The sequence below is a fragment of the Hirundo rustica genome, chromosome 3 (assembly GCF_015227805.2).
Source record: "Hirundo rustica isolate bHirRus1 chromosome 3, bHirRus1.pri.v3, whole genome shotgun sequence".
Lineage (NCBI taxonomy): Eukaryota > Metazoa > Chordata > Aves > Passeriformes > Hirundinidae > Hirundo > Hirundo rustica.
In genome coordinates this window covers 75,348,279-75,361,575 of record NC_053452.1, presented here as the reverse complement: position 1 = coordinate 75,361,575, position 13,297 = coordinate 75,348,279, and the positions used below count along the sequence as shown (strand labels likewise).

Below are 13,297 nucleotides of genomic sequence, written 5' to 3'. Positions count from 1 at the left end.
AGCAGCCCCAAGTTGTTGCCAGAAGACAGTTTTAGCACATTTGAAATTACACTGGCCTGAGGCAAAGCTGTGATACAAAAGTGGAACCCTTCAGGAGGTGCTGGAGATTAAAAGTCTTATTAAGAGTTTCTTTAGAGATGTTAGAAAACTCAAAGCTCTGTATCTGGTTAAGTTAATTGCCTTGAACATTAACATTATCAGGAGAACCTAGCACTCAAAAAAACTGTCAAGAAGAAAATGGGCACTGATTAAATCAACATCAACTTTGGAACCCATAAAACCACTTCAGACAACTCATCAAAAGGAGGACAAACTCTTAGCAAAGCAGTTCCTCATTTTCAATTCAACATTTGGGTTGTTCTTGACAAGTAGAGTCCAGCTGATCACATGTCCCCTTCTGGTGCCCATTTTCAAAGCTGCAGAACTCTTTAACATTTTTGCTAAATTCAGAGTTTATCATGTTACTTAAGTTCCACATTTAAAAGCAACTGTACCAGTATGTACATAATTAAAGGGATTAAGAAATACCTTATGGTAACATAATTTGCACTAGACTAGGAAATTATTCTTGAAAGAAATTCAACAATTATCTTTTTCTTGGAGGTCTCTCTTGGTACATTGTAATCTCCATATTCTGCTTTATATCCCATCTGTCTGCATACATCTGTTGTCTCTTGCTCTGTACCACAAACTGTTTCAGGCAGTGAAGCATCTACTTTGTGCAACACACCTAGTTCCATGTGCTTTCATAGGATTAGAGGAAGCTAACCATTAAACAATAATACACTTTTCTAATAATAATTTTTAAAAAAAGCTAGGTGAAAAATTCGTATTAAAAAAAAATCAGGGTGTCTTATTTCAAAATGAACAGTGTCATATTTCAAAATGAACCAAACTGTTCTTTGGAATGCATCATATTGTGTTGTATTTCATTGTTTTTTTAAAATGAATGCACAAAAGGTCAATGAATGTACACAAATAATTTATTTTTATTTATTCATTATTTTATGTACACTTGGCATTTTGCAACACAGTCAAAGGGAAACAAATTAAGTGCAAAGCAAGATAAATATTATAGGTGGAATATATTTTAACACATTTCTGTCATCTCTGAATTAGCAGACACTGACAACTCAGGGAGAACATTAATTTCAACTTCTTTATACTGGCAGTAATAGAGTAAACTGCACAACACAGCTTTTTGGCATTTTAAATGATCCAACACAGAAAAAGAAAGCAGAAGAAAACAGGCTTAATTTCCTAAATAGAAATTACTGATTAACTTTTAAAGACAAGATTTTATTTTTGAATTAGTAATATAAGGCATTAGACGATTTCTCGATAATAAATGAAATCCTTCATGAATACAGGGCTAATATCTCTGTTTTGTGTGTATGTGTGTGTTCAAGTCAACCCATACTTCATACCCCAAAAGCATAGTCAAATGAGGAGGAGCCAGGTATACCTGCCTGAGCTGTGTCTGCAAATGCAGACGTAAACCTTTGGGCTTACACACAGGAAGAAGATACAGTAGCCAACTCTGAAAACAAGGAATACACCAATAACATTATCTTCTGCTCACTCTTGGTCAAGCAAAACACAGACCAGAGGAAAAAGTTTGTAAGGAAATGTAATCTAGTACTTGCCTAAGTATAAAAGCATGAGTCTCAGAGAGGAATATTAAAAAGAAATATAGATGTTAAGATAAATACTGCTAGTATCCTAAGAGGAGCACAAGACTAAAAGTGGGGCTAATTACCGCATAGGAGCACAGAAAACAGATTTGGGATCTAAGACTGCACACACAGAAAGAGCTCCTTGAATACTGACTATATTTAGGACTGCAAAGGAGTGGATGTTAGCTTCATGGGCCAATGCAGCTTAAGATCAGGATAAGAGTCCTGAAAAGCACATCTGAGTACTGCTGCCCCTCCCTCCAGCTTAGTTTTGCTAACCACTGCCTTTGCCATACTTTAAATATACTCTTATTAGCCTTTCTAATCTAAAGTTTCCAATGTCTGTTTGAGAGGATCTTTTTGGGGGGAAGCCATTTAGAACCTGAATGTTCTCAGTAGCATTTTATACTTTAGGGCTCGAGCCACCATCATGAGGTGCAAATAAACAACCTCACTTTGGACATTTTTGTGGCACAGTACTGAGATGAACTATGTAAAAATTAAGCAGCTTTGGATCACAATCAAGAGTGGCTATCCTCATTTATGCTAATTTGAATTAAAACATTTGCACAACCAACATGCTCCCACCTGCTGCTTGTTATTCTTTTAATTGAAGCTAAATGCCCCCTTCCTTCTGCTGGCTCTAATAGCCAAATTGGGAGGGTAAAAAACCCCCAACCAACAAAAAGGACAACCACTAGAAAACAGCTGTTTTCTAGTTTTAACCAAGATATTTTGTAGGGAGCAATCAGATCCAGTTCAACTAACAGAACAAAGCAAGTGGTGGAAGAAAGTCAATCTAAGGGACTAAGAGAGAGCACCAAGGAATAAGCAACCTCTTACTCTGAATCCACTCCTGCTAGCTTCCAACAGAAATTTTATTTGGTCTACACAGACCTCTGCTTTTCCAAAGGTCAATTCAAGACCTCAATTGAAGACTAATCTGATCTGAATTACCCTACAGAAGAACCTATCTACTCAGTGACAGGACCCTAGGAGAATAGTGTCCTAACTTTAGTATCTACTCTAGATATTTAAAATTCAATGATATAAATATCCTCCAGCTACAGAAAATGTGCTTAGAGACAATTATCCCTTTTGTCCTTCTCAACTTGTTATTACAAAAAGGCATAGTTTGCTTCTGGTGCTTACAGGCATAGCATGCACAGCACAGGTATTTACAGATAGTGTCTGGAACTATTCCCTCTATTGCTGCTCTTCCACCTTTACAGAAATTAATTTCTTTAAAAGGTAATGCAATAGGAGTTTCTTGCTACATTACTCAAACTCCTATCGTGGCAGAAAATGGAGTGTACTATTAAATCATAAATACAATGCAAGTATTTTGTTGCCGGTTATGTGACGGGGGCAGGGAGAGACCTATTATGTTTAAATGGATCCAGGTGCTGGGTTTAGGAATTTAAATGTGAAAGTCTGGAGATGCCCTTCCTTCTCATCTGCACCTATGAGTAAATGTGAGTAGGAAATTTCCCCAGGCAATTCACACACCTCACTTCCAGAGATCAGGCCAATCTCCACAACTCCACCATCTGCCTGGCAAGGACATGAATGCAAAACGCCACAAGATGCTGAAGAGCTGCAGTGCCTTTATCTTCACTAAAAAAAATCCAGAAAGATCACCATCACACAGATTTCACTATTACAGCTGAAGGGCACTTGTAACTGTCTGTATGCCAAAGTTAAATCAGAAAGTGCAAGATCTCCCTGTGAACACATCAATTCCTGGTTATTTTAATTCACTTTTAGCAACTATTCCAAAATAACTTCAAGCATAAACTAGCCATTAGTTTCCAAATCCTAACCAAGCCAGCTATTTTCTCTGTTCATTTCATAACAGCAGGTATGTGGAAAATTTTGTGGCACTGCCCTAAAGAAAAATCTTAAGAGAGACCAAGGTCTGATAAAAGGGAAGCCATTTTCTGATGGTGAGAGACAACAGCTCCTGACAATGGTAAAATAGTAAATACACAAAAGATAAGAACTCACCCCAATTATACATGGTAGCTCCCTAAAACACTCAAGATATCTGTGTTTCATAAACTTGGTTCTCTTTTTCACCTGAATTCAAACGTGTGTTTGACACTACAAACAGGTATAGACTATACTCAGTCTCCAACGGAAACCAAACTACCAAAACCATGGCAATCCCAATTCAGTGTAAGGTCTATGTAAACAAATACTAAAGATATACAAACTGAACTATTCCTAGTGATTTATAGACAACTCAGTTTCTAACCAGAAACTATTGCCAGTGCCCAAGAATAGGACTATTTTTCTTTTCTTAGTCCTTGGTGCAATGTTCAGGCTTTGGAGTGGCAATTAAATCCCAAAGAACAGTTGTGTGGATCTGCATGTTGAAAACATTACCAAAATTTTATTCCATTTAAGTTTCCCACTAACTTAAATGGAGAGATATGTTACTTCTCCTAAAATAGCAAAAAAGAAAGGGAAAAAAAAGAAAAAAAAAAAAAAAAAAAAGGAAATGTTCAAGATTCTTGTGTCTGTTCTCAACATGACAAGTTCCTTATGATAGGTAGTATTTTTTTTTCACCTTTCCCTACCTTCTTCAGCAATTGTTGGATCTATAATTTTCCAAATAACAGGACGGGACTGCTGGGAGACATTCCTTGAGCTTTTATTGTGACATCAGCCCCAGTACAGGGTGAGACAAGGAAGATGGCAACAGCCCACCTCTTGCAAAAGCAGCCAGAATTCTCTGTGTTACAAGACCTTTTAAAAGTTTTCTAACTAATAGCAAATTGGTAAAAGCTTACAGGCATCTGCATAAACCAATCATTTAAACTACATGTATATCTTATATCTAACAATAGGTGCTTGTTTCATATTTTTTTGCTATTCAGGAACTTTTTCTACTCTCCTATAAATAAAACACAGAGCCTCATTATTAAACCTTTCTATTATCTTGCTTAACATGTTTTTCTGCTTGCTAAGGCCTAACTCTACACAGCACAAAAACACAGTCTTATTGTTCTATGTCCTCATTCTTGTATCTTTTTTAACTTTAGGCCCACATCTGCACTGCTATGAAAGCTTTCTGCTTTTTCTATTACCCACAAGCAATCAGTACAACAAAGCAAAGAAACCAGCCACAGGTGTATCTTGGATCACAGAACGAAGAACAGATGAGGCTGGAAAGGGATCTCTGGAGGTCATCTAGTCCAGCCTCCACCAGCTCAAGTAGAGCCACCCAGTCAGTTGGCCAGGACAATGAGTATCTCCAAGGATGGAGACTCCACAAGCTCCCTAGGCAATCTGTGCCATAAAATGTGTCATCTTGTGTGTTTCAGTTTGTGCCCACTGCCTCTTGTCCGGTTCATGGGCATATCTGAGAATAATCAGGCTCCCTCTTCTTCCTTCTTCCCGTACATCAGGTATTCCTATACATTGATCAGATTTCCCTTGAACCTTCTCCAGAGACTTTACTATTTTTACCCCCATACTGCCGTTTGTCCCCAGAAAATGACAAGTTGCAAAAAACCTGAGCAACACACACGCACCTGTGTGTACATGCATGAATTAGTTTCATTAAATAACAAAAAAAACATGATTTCATAGCAATGGGCAAAGAAAAATATTTTTATGTAGTTGATAAAAATGAAACTAAGACATTGTGATTTACTACACAAACATGTACATGAAAGGTCAATATTAAGAGCATCTAAATGGTAAATCTTGATTTAGAAGTATGACCATGTGATACTATGGGGAAAGCTATGTTTCTGGGAAAGGTAAAAGCTGATCTAGAGCAAGGGACTTACTTTCCTCACTTCTATAAACAGCTCTGGCTACCCTTCCATGAGTTTCCAGATAAATCTGGGTAAGTCCCCTATTTTTCTTTTATCAACCTTCTTGACATTCGCATTTCTTCAGAATCTAAGGAAAATGAGTTTTCAAACAATAGTTGAGGGTATTTTTATTCTTTTATTTTTAGAAAAGGTGAACAAAAGCTGCAGAAAAACCTCATTTCTCACAATGGAGGCCATTCAGTTTAGGACGTCTGTCCTAACTGTGCCATTTACCATCCTTAAATGAAAACAAGTCAAGGAGAAACCAGAGCTACGTAACTCAAACAAAAGTACTTAATCGATTCATTAGCTGAAAAGGAAAATCTCACCACTGCTTCCTATTACAGAGGCTGAATCTTCTTAAAGAGATTCCTCCCACTGATGCCCTTCTCTGAAGTTCATGAGGATCTGTAACACGCAACACTCATTTCTTAGCCCTTCCAAAAGTAAGTTACCACAACTTGTCCTGTGCCTGGTAACATTTATTAAAGAGCACCTTCCTGCATTTCATTATGAAGTCAGAAATCTAATAATCACAGAAATCATCATCTCAGCAAAGGACTAATGCCTTCATTTGGGAAAAAAATGTTGACTGAGTCTGACACAGCACGTGCAGATGCTTTAAACCAGGGATTTCTGGTCTCGTAATTTCAAAAGCTGCAAGTTACAGAATCATTGTTAAAGAGCAATAATGAACATGTAAATCATATATATAAAGTCGCTCCCATAGTCCTTATAATAAAATGCTACATTTTATCTTGTTTTTGTAAATTTAGCAGTCCTGCTGATGTGACATCGGAAATATATCCCATAAGATGCAATAAGTACACACAGTAAGAACCAGGATTCAGCACAAAATTTTTGCAAATGCACAGTGGGTGACATTTCTGATGACAGTAGAGCAGTTAAACTACTCAGTTTTAATTATAGCAATATGAAAGATTATCAGAATAGTGGCAATGCATTAATTATGTTTGTCTGTTCACTTCATGCATTTACAGAACCATACATACAGCCAGTTAGGTACATGAGATTTTGGAATGGGGAAAGGAGATGCATTTCCAAAAAAAACCCCAAACCCAAAAGCCAAACTAACAAAATATATACCGCAGATATTGGCAAGGGGCAGAAGCACATCCTGGCATTAAGAGAAGTCCTAAAGGTTGTCAAAATTTCTTTTTTTTTTTTTTTTTGCTTCTCCCTGGATGTAATTTGGAGGGTTTGAAGATTTAAGGATTGATGTTGTTTCAGTCTTGTTTTTCAAGACAGGTAGTACAGCACTGGATGGAATTAATCTCAGTTTAGTATCTAGCCTGAGCGAAATCACAGCTTCCACAGTCTCCAGAGAGGCTCTCTAGAACATGATTCATTCTACTTTCGTTAAATGTCTGCCTTAGGAGATTAATAACTCTCTAGAGGTGCCCAGATTCCTCCCTTGAAGTAGATGTCCAACTTTCAGAGAACTAACAATCAGTGAGATGAATTCTACTCACTGTGTACCACGATTACTGGACATCCTGTATCTGGAAAACTTAAGTGTAAGAGCTCTAGGGAAATACAAAGGTTTTGGTAGGTTTTGTTGTTTGTTTGTGGCTTTGTCTGAAACTTGAACCTCCACGTACATAGGAGATTAGAAGGTCCAAACTCCCATGCAAAACTCTTCTATATATAAGTCTTCCTCACTAAAGGCCTTAATCAGGCGTATAATTTAAAGAATAGAGACCCCATCCATTTCATAGAGCTATGTAGCCAGACAGTTCAAAATTACAAATACAAATAAGTACACTACCGAATTTAAGCCCAGAAGAGTTAAGAAGATGCTTTAAATGGTAAAGTTTTTAAAGTTTTTAAAATTACCCAAGGAATTACATCTTTACCTACAGTCCATCCCACATCGATTTCATACAGAGGGTATGGGACCCCCCTTTTAGTTTAAAAACAGGAGCAGTTCAGAGCAAACCCTCTTTCCTGGACATGTTAGCCATGGTTTTTTAACATTTGTTGCCAAAGCACATCTTTTACAAAGCCTCAGGAAAACAGATAATCAAACAACAGGATTAAAAAAAGGAATACACTCAACACCAGAATTTATATGACGTGACTGAGGGACAGTCTAGTGATGGAGATGACAACCCGATTCAAGAGTAATTAAATCTCTCCAATGGAGGAACTGACATCATTCATTTTGGATTAAATGAAACTAGAATGTAAGTTTCCCTCTATATGACTGCTTCACAAGGAGACAGTCCACAGTAGTTATCGGACTTTGCATTCACTCTTCATACCCTGTAACACCTTTCACCAGCAGACAAACCAAAAGGCACTTTGGTAAAGCAACACTGGAAATCCAGCACATCTCCTGTCCAGGCTTTTCCTGCTGCATGGGTGGAGATGAACTCAGTCTCCAGGTAGAGTAAAGCAACAGCTGAAACAGAACTGCTACGAAACATCTTTTGCTCACTTTACAAAAGTAACCCCTACATGAAAAGCTTTGAGACTTATATATGTGTTTATGTATGTACACACATCTAAAAAAATTCATATAAACACACGAACATATGTGTGTGTATATATAATTTATGCATACATATGTATAAATAAATAGACAAACATAAGATAGAAGAACTAAAGAGACAGCAACCTATTCTTGCTTCTTCATGACATATGAGGAAGGTCTGAAAGCAAGTTGTTTTCTTTATTCTACAAGTATTACAAATGCCAAGTCTGGTCTCACTTTGTTTTGCTGGAAGACTTCTTGGACTTATAAGGCCATAGCTAAAAGAGCTTCTTACTCTCTAACTGAAGGTTGAAGTCTACAGCTATAGATGGAAGTAATTCCCAATAGTTTCTCTGCTCTTTGAATTAATTAATTATATGTTGGCAATAGCTAAGTTTTAAACAATCCAAATAAAAAGTCAACTTCAATTTATCTTCCAAATGACAATAGAGAATTCTTGAAAAAAAACCAATTTCAAACAGAAGATGCAACATAGGAAAGAAAAAAATCCTTCAGTATGAACAAAATTTCAATTTAAACCTTTATGCTACGTAAAAAGCAACAGAGAATTCTTTACACATACATGATTACAAAAACACATATGCAATTCACTGATGAGAAGCTAAACTGTATTATCTACCAAGTTTACCAGTTTAAAGGCACAATGGCTATCACTTCATCCACATCTCATTCTATTTACAGTGAAAAACAAATAAAACGGATCTCTATAGAAGAAAAAGGAGATAAACACGGAACAACCCCTGAGAAGTGAAATTTTACAAGAAAAACATTTGTTTTGAAACTCTGTTCTTTGTAAACTCCCATTATCTGTACCTGTGTTCTCCTGTAACTAGAATAATAATGTTTAATACTCAATTACAATGAAAAATATAGACTAAAAAAAGTTAAAAGTTCACAGAAAAACAAACGAACCCAAGCATGACTGAGAAAAATGAAGTCTCACAGAGAATCATACCAAAGCTGACATCCTTCAGTGTGGAAAAAATGTAAATCAATCTAAACTTCTCTGACAATGCCCAGATTTCTAAAGAAGAAAAAAAATGGAATGGCATAAACTAGTTGGAAATCCCATAGTGCCATCTGTGTGGAGGAAAAAAATCAAAAAGCCAACTGTGCATGCCCTTCTTTGGATCCAGAATTCCCCAGAGATTCAGCAAAATTTAAAAATCTGAAGAACCAGGTCCTTCAATAAAATCAGATAAATGTTCGGTAGCTGTTTCATGACACCGTTTATAAAGTATTGGCACCAGCACAATGAGTTCAAAGCCGTCATTCAGGAGTCACAGAGATTGTCAGATTTTTAATGATTTGCAGCAGTTCTCTAGTAGCAGTTGGTTATTTACTGGATGAACTGAAGTGTTCTTTGTCACTGATCTTCAGTACAATACTGTACTTCTCTCAAAGAATTTTTCTTCTTATTCCAGTAGGTAATAAGTGCCATCAATACAATAATAACAGAACCAATATCAAACGACAGCCTGTATTTTATGGTCCATATGCATCAACAATGGCTAAAAGGGTAAAATTCTAAACCAAAGTTGTACATAGCAACATACTCTAGCAGTGGTATTCAAGGAAAAAAAAGAGAAAAGCTTCATCCAAGAAAGTGCAAAAGGAAGAAACTCCCAGAAATCGTCCATCAACACAGTTTTCCTTCTCTAGAGGTTAAGCAGTCTTAAAGAGAGAGTGCAATAGTAATTTGAACTGCTCTCCTCTTGGAAAAACCAGTACTAAGGTTTGGTGATCATAAAATCATCAAATCATATTACCCTTGTTCCAAACCCATTATATTTTCATTGCTGTTTTACTGAACAAAGATGCTTGTTTTTACACCTGACAGTAGATTTGATGCCAGTGAAAGTACAGTTGCTAACGCATTGCCCTAAGTTCTACTTTTCATGGTACTCTGCATGATAACCAGATGTATCACAAATCAAGACTTGACCATGACAGAAATTTGAAAAAGAAGACTACTCTGGAGTTTTCTACACATTACCAGTTACGACATTAAGTACCTGGCTTAAACTTTGTATCTCAATACCAAGAAGCAGCTGTCAATTTTATCTTTCATTTCTGCTCTAAATTCAGGTGGGTCCTGATTCTCACATTTATCTGTTGTGCTGCTTAGGCTGGACTGTAAAAAATCACTACATCTATTTCAGATGAAGGAAGGGAGAAAACTGTATCAGATACAATTCACTGCCAAAACTCAAAGAAGACAAAGTGCCTTTTCTATCTGTTCTTATATTCACTTAAACTGGTTTTCAAATAACTAATTATAGGCCAGATCATAAGATCTTATGCTGCAGGCCAAACTAGAATGCTACAATATCTGTGTGTGAATATGCACATACATATGTATACCTTTATATATACACATACAAACACATGAAAAGGAAGCACCCATATTTTCCCTACCAATAAATATTAAACTTCTGCTTTCACCTGGATATTAACATAGTGTATTGTGTATAACACCCTGTGAAGGGACATTTAAGAAGACATTTATTTGCTTCTCATTAAAGCCAGACATATGGCTAGTATTTAAAAACATGCAGTGCCACCATTAATAGAGTAAAATAATTCTTAGGTACAATATCAACTTTAAGAAAAGTAATACGTTTAAATAATACTGTATTTTACACAGTTGTGTAGATAATTAATAGTTTCCACTATTTTACAGCAGATTTATATTCTCCTAAAAAAAAATCAGCACAATTTACAGGAAAACAACTCTGTCAAATGAGTTCCACAGCGGCATATATAGGGAGTCACTGGGTGAAACTCTTTTTTATGAGCACATTAGGAAAGTTGGCATTCAGTTCTAGCACAACTCTATTATCGATCTGTGAACAGAAGGACACATCGAGTAAAGAAAGATCTTTACAAGACTCCAGCAATTTTCTTAAAGATGCAGGGCTCACCATCCTCGTTCCTGTTCAAAAACAAAACAAAACAGAATTGTAAAGTTACCAAGAATAGTGGAGAATTTTAAGCTGTTAATACAGTGTCATGAAAAAACACAACTTTTATCTAAATTATTTAAATTCGTTTTCAAATTAAAAACTTCTCAGAAAGCATGTAGAACTTTAACTTTTAAAAAGACAAGTATATTTTCTTAACTGTTTAAGTCACCATCATTTCCTATTGGGAGGTAACTTTACAACTTCAAGGAGAATCTCTTATTATGGAAGGCAGGTGCCCAGAGCCACAAACCTCCCAGAGACCAGATGCTGGCTTAGGCAGCAGCATGGAATGCTGCAGTCATGCTCTCATGACTCTCCTGGTGAGCACACAGACCATCAGCACAGCAGATGAGTGATCGGGGACCACTCCAATTCCAAAGGCATCAGCAAGGCTCCCAGGGCTCTAGAGCAAGTGTGGGTATTACACACATGCAGGGGCAGTTGTTCAAAAGACTGCTGATCATACACACATGTATGTATAAAACACACTAGTTAAACCCTGCTAAAAACAAGACCACAGTGGCTGAACTCCCAAGTGTCACACAGGGTCAGATCAAGCACAGGATTCAGTCAGAAACCAAATAAATTGATGTTTATAAGCACAAATCCACACACCCATTACAGATAAAGGACAGCCAGACAGTCCAGTCCATGGCAGCTTGGTCCATCAGCTTAGCACTTGATGCATCTGGCTGGGCACTGAGGTTTGAGTCAGCTGTCTGAAGTAGTCAGTGCCCCTTGGGGACCTTACCCCGTGTAGGACATCTACACACTGCTGGCAGACAGGACATTGGCCCCAGAGGAGGAGATTCATGCCTTAGAGGGAAGGCTGGAAGCCTAGCAGGTTACTCTAGGCAAGTGAACTAAGCCTGGGTGTCTACAGTGGGCTAAACTGCTCATCAAGCTTTCCCTCTAGAGAGTTTATACATCCAACAATACTGCAGAAAACTGCTGGCAGACACTTCAACTCACACAGCTCCATCTTCAGCTAACTAGCACCCCAAAAAGACATCTAGTTCAGGATCTTGTCTAGAGCCAGGGCCAATTATGTTCCCTACACTCCTTAGCTCCCCTGCAAAAAAAAAGCAGATTTTTTAAAGTGGCTTTTCACTGGTGAATCTTCTCAATTGCCAAAAATTATAATTTTATGGTTTCTAAAGCTATTTTTCATGAATTCTACAACAAAAAAAACAACCCACAAAAAACTCCAGCCTATTAATTGCAATATTTAAGGTGCAATGAAAGAAGCAGTGAGATCATTCCCATTTCATTATTTCTAAATCATTCATACTCCCATGCACATTTCTTCTGTTCCCTCAAGGTCATCTGTTTTCCAGACCCCACTGCATCTCAAAACTGTTGACCCCTGTTGTGTTGTTTCTGCACTAATTTAGTCCTTTTGAAACTGGATGACCAGAACAATGCAGTGCACTGAGCACAGTGTCAGTAATTTTATAATAAATCTTACAGTGTTTTCTTCATTTCTTGTATAAGAAACCCTAATCTTCTCTACTCCCATTAGAATGATGCTGGGCAATGAGCCGATGTTTTCCAAAAATTGTCCACAGGATCTTTTTCCTATAAAACAGCAGCTAATGTAAATCCAGCCCCATATATAGTTAGTTGATGTTATTTTGCCTCATGCTACTACTTTGCACTTGATTCAATGTTTTCCTCCTGCTTTATTACCTGTTTAGTAAGTATCACAGGATCATTCTGCCATTTTTCAGTTAAGTTCTTCAGTTTGCTACCCTGAACACCTGTGTGTTACCCTCTGGCATTATTCTCCCCTCTGCCTGGGTTACTTATAAGCAGATCAGAACAGACCCTTGGTGACACAGTAATGACATTACTGTGAAAAGACATGATACATTCTTGTCCTCTGTTGTCTCAAAAACATTCATAATCCAGAAGAAGACAGCTAAGTTACAAAGCAGCACAATCTTGGCTAAAGCTTTCGAAAAATCCAATCTTCTATGGACTGGAGTAGTGCCCACATGCATGAAGAACTCCAAGGAATTCTAAAGGACAGGAGAGGCAAAGCTAATACTACACTTGCTGGGATGCAGCTCTTCTTCAAAATACAGTAATGTTCTCTCATGTCCACTGACTGACTTCCTCCTGGCTGTCACTGGTTTACAGAGTGCAAAAGATGTTCCTACTGTTTTGTAGCTCCTAACCCAAACCCTTTACAGAAGGTTGTGCCATGTCTGTAACCCTGCATTACTCTAGCACTGAGGCTGATTTAAGAGACAGATCACACACCAGAAATAGGATTTCCAGAGGCCTGTATTTGAGCTCATTTACAAG

The 13,297-nt window shown here is 37.3% G+C and overlaps 1 protein-coding gene across 3 annotated transcripts in view; it reads right to left on the bottom strand.

Moving 5' to 3' along the window:
- Positions 1 to 5,619: 5,619 nt before the first annotated feature.
- The window catches only part of FBXL4 (F-box and leucine rich repeat protein 4), a 57,788-nt gene continuing 50,110 nt past the window's right edge, over positions 5,620 to 13,297 (bottom strand). For all 3 annotated transcript variants that reach the window (XM_040058364.1, XM_040058366.2, XM_040058365.1), the window contains exon 9: positions 5,620 to 10,956. In XM_040058364.1, the coding sequence (XP_039914298.1) occupies positions 10,793 to 10,956 (164 nt within the window). In that variant the 3' untranslated portion in view covers positions 5,620 to 10,792. The remainder of the gene's footprint in view (positions 10,957 to 13,297) is intronic.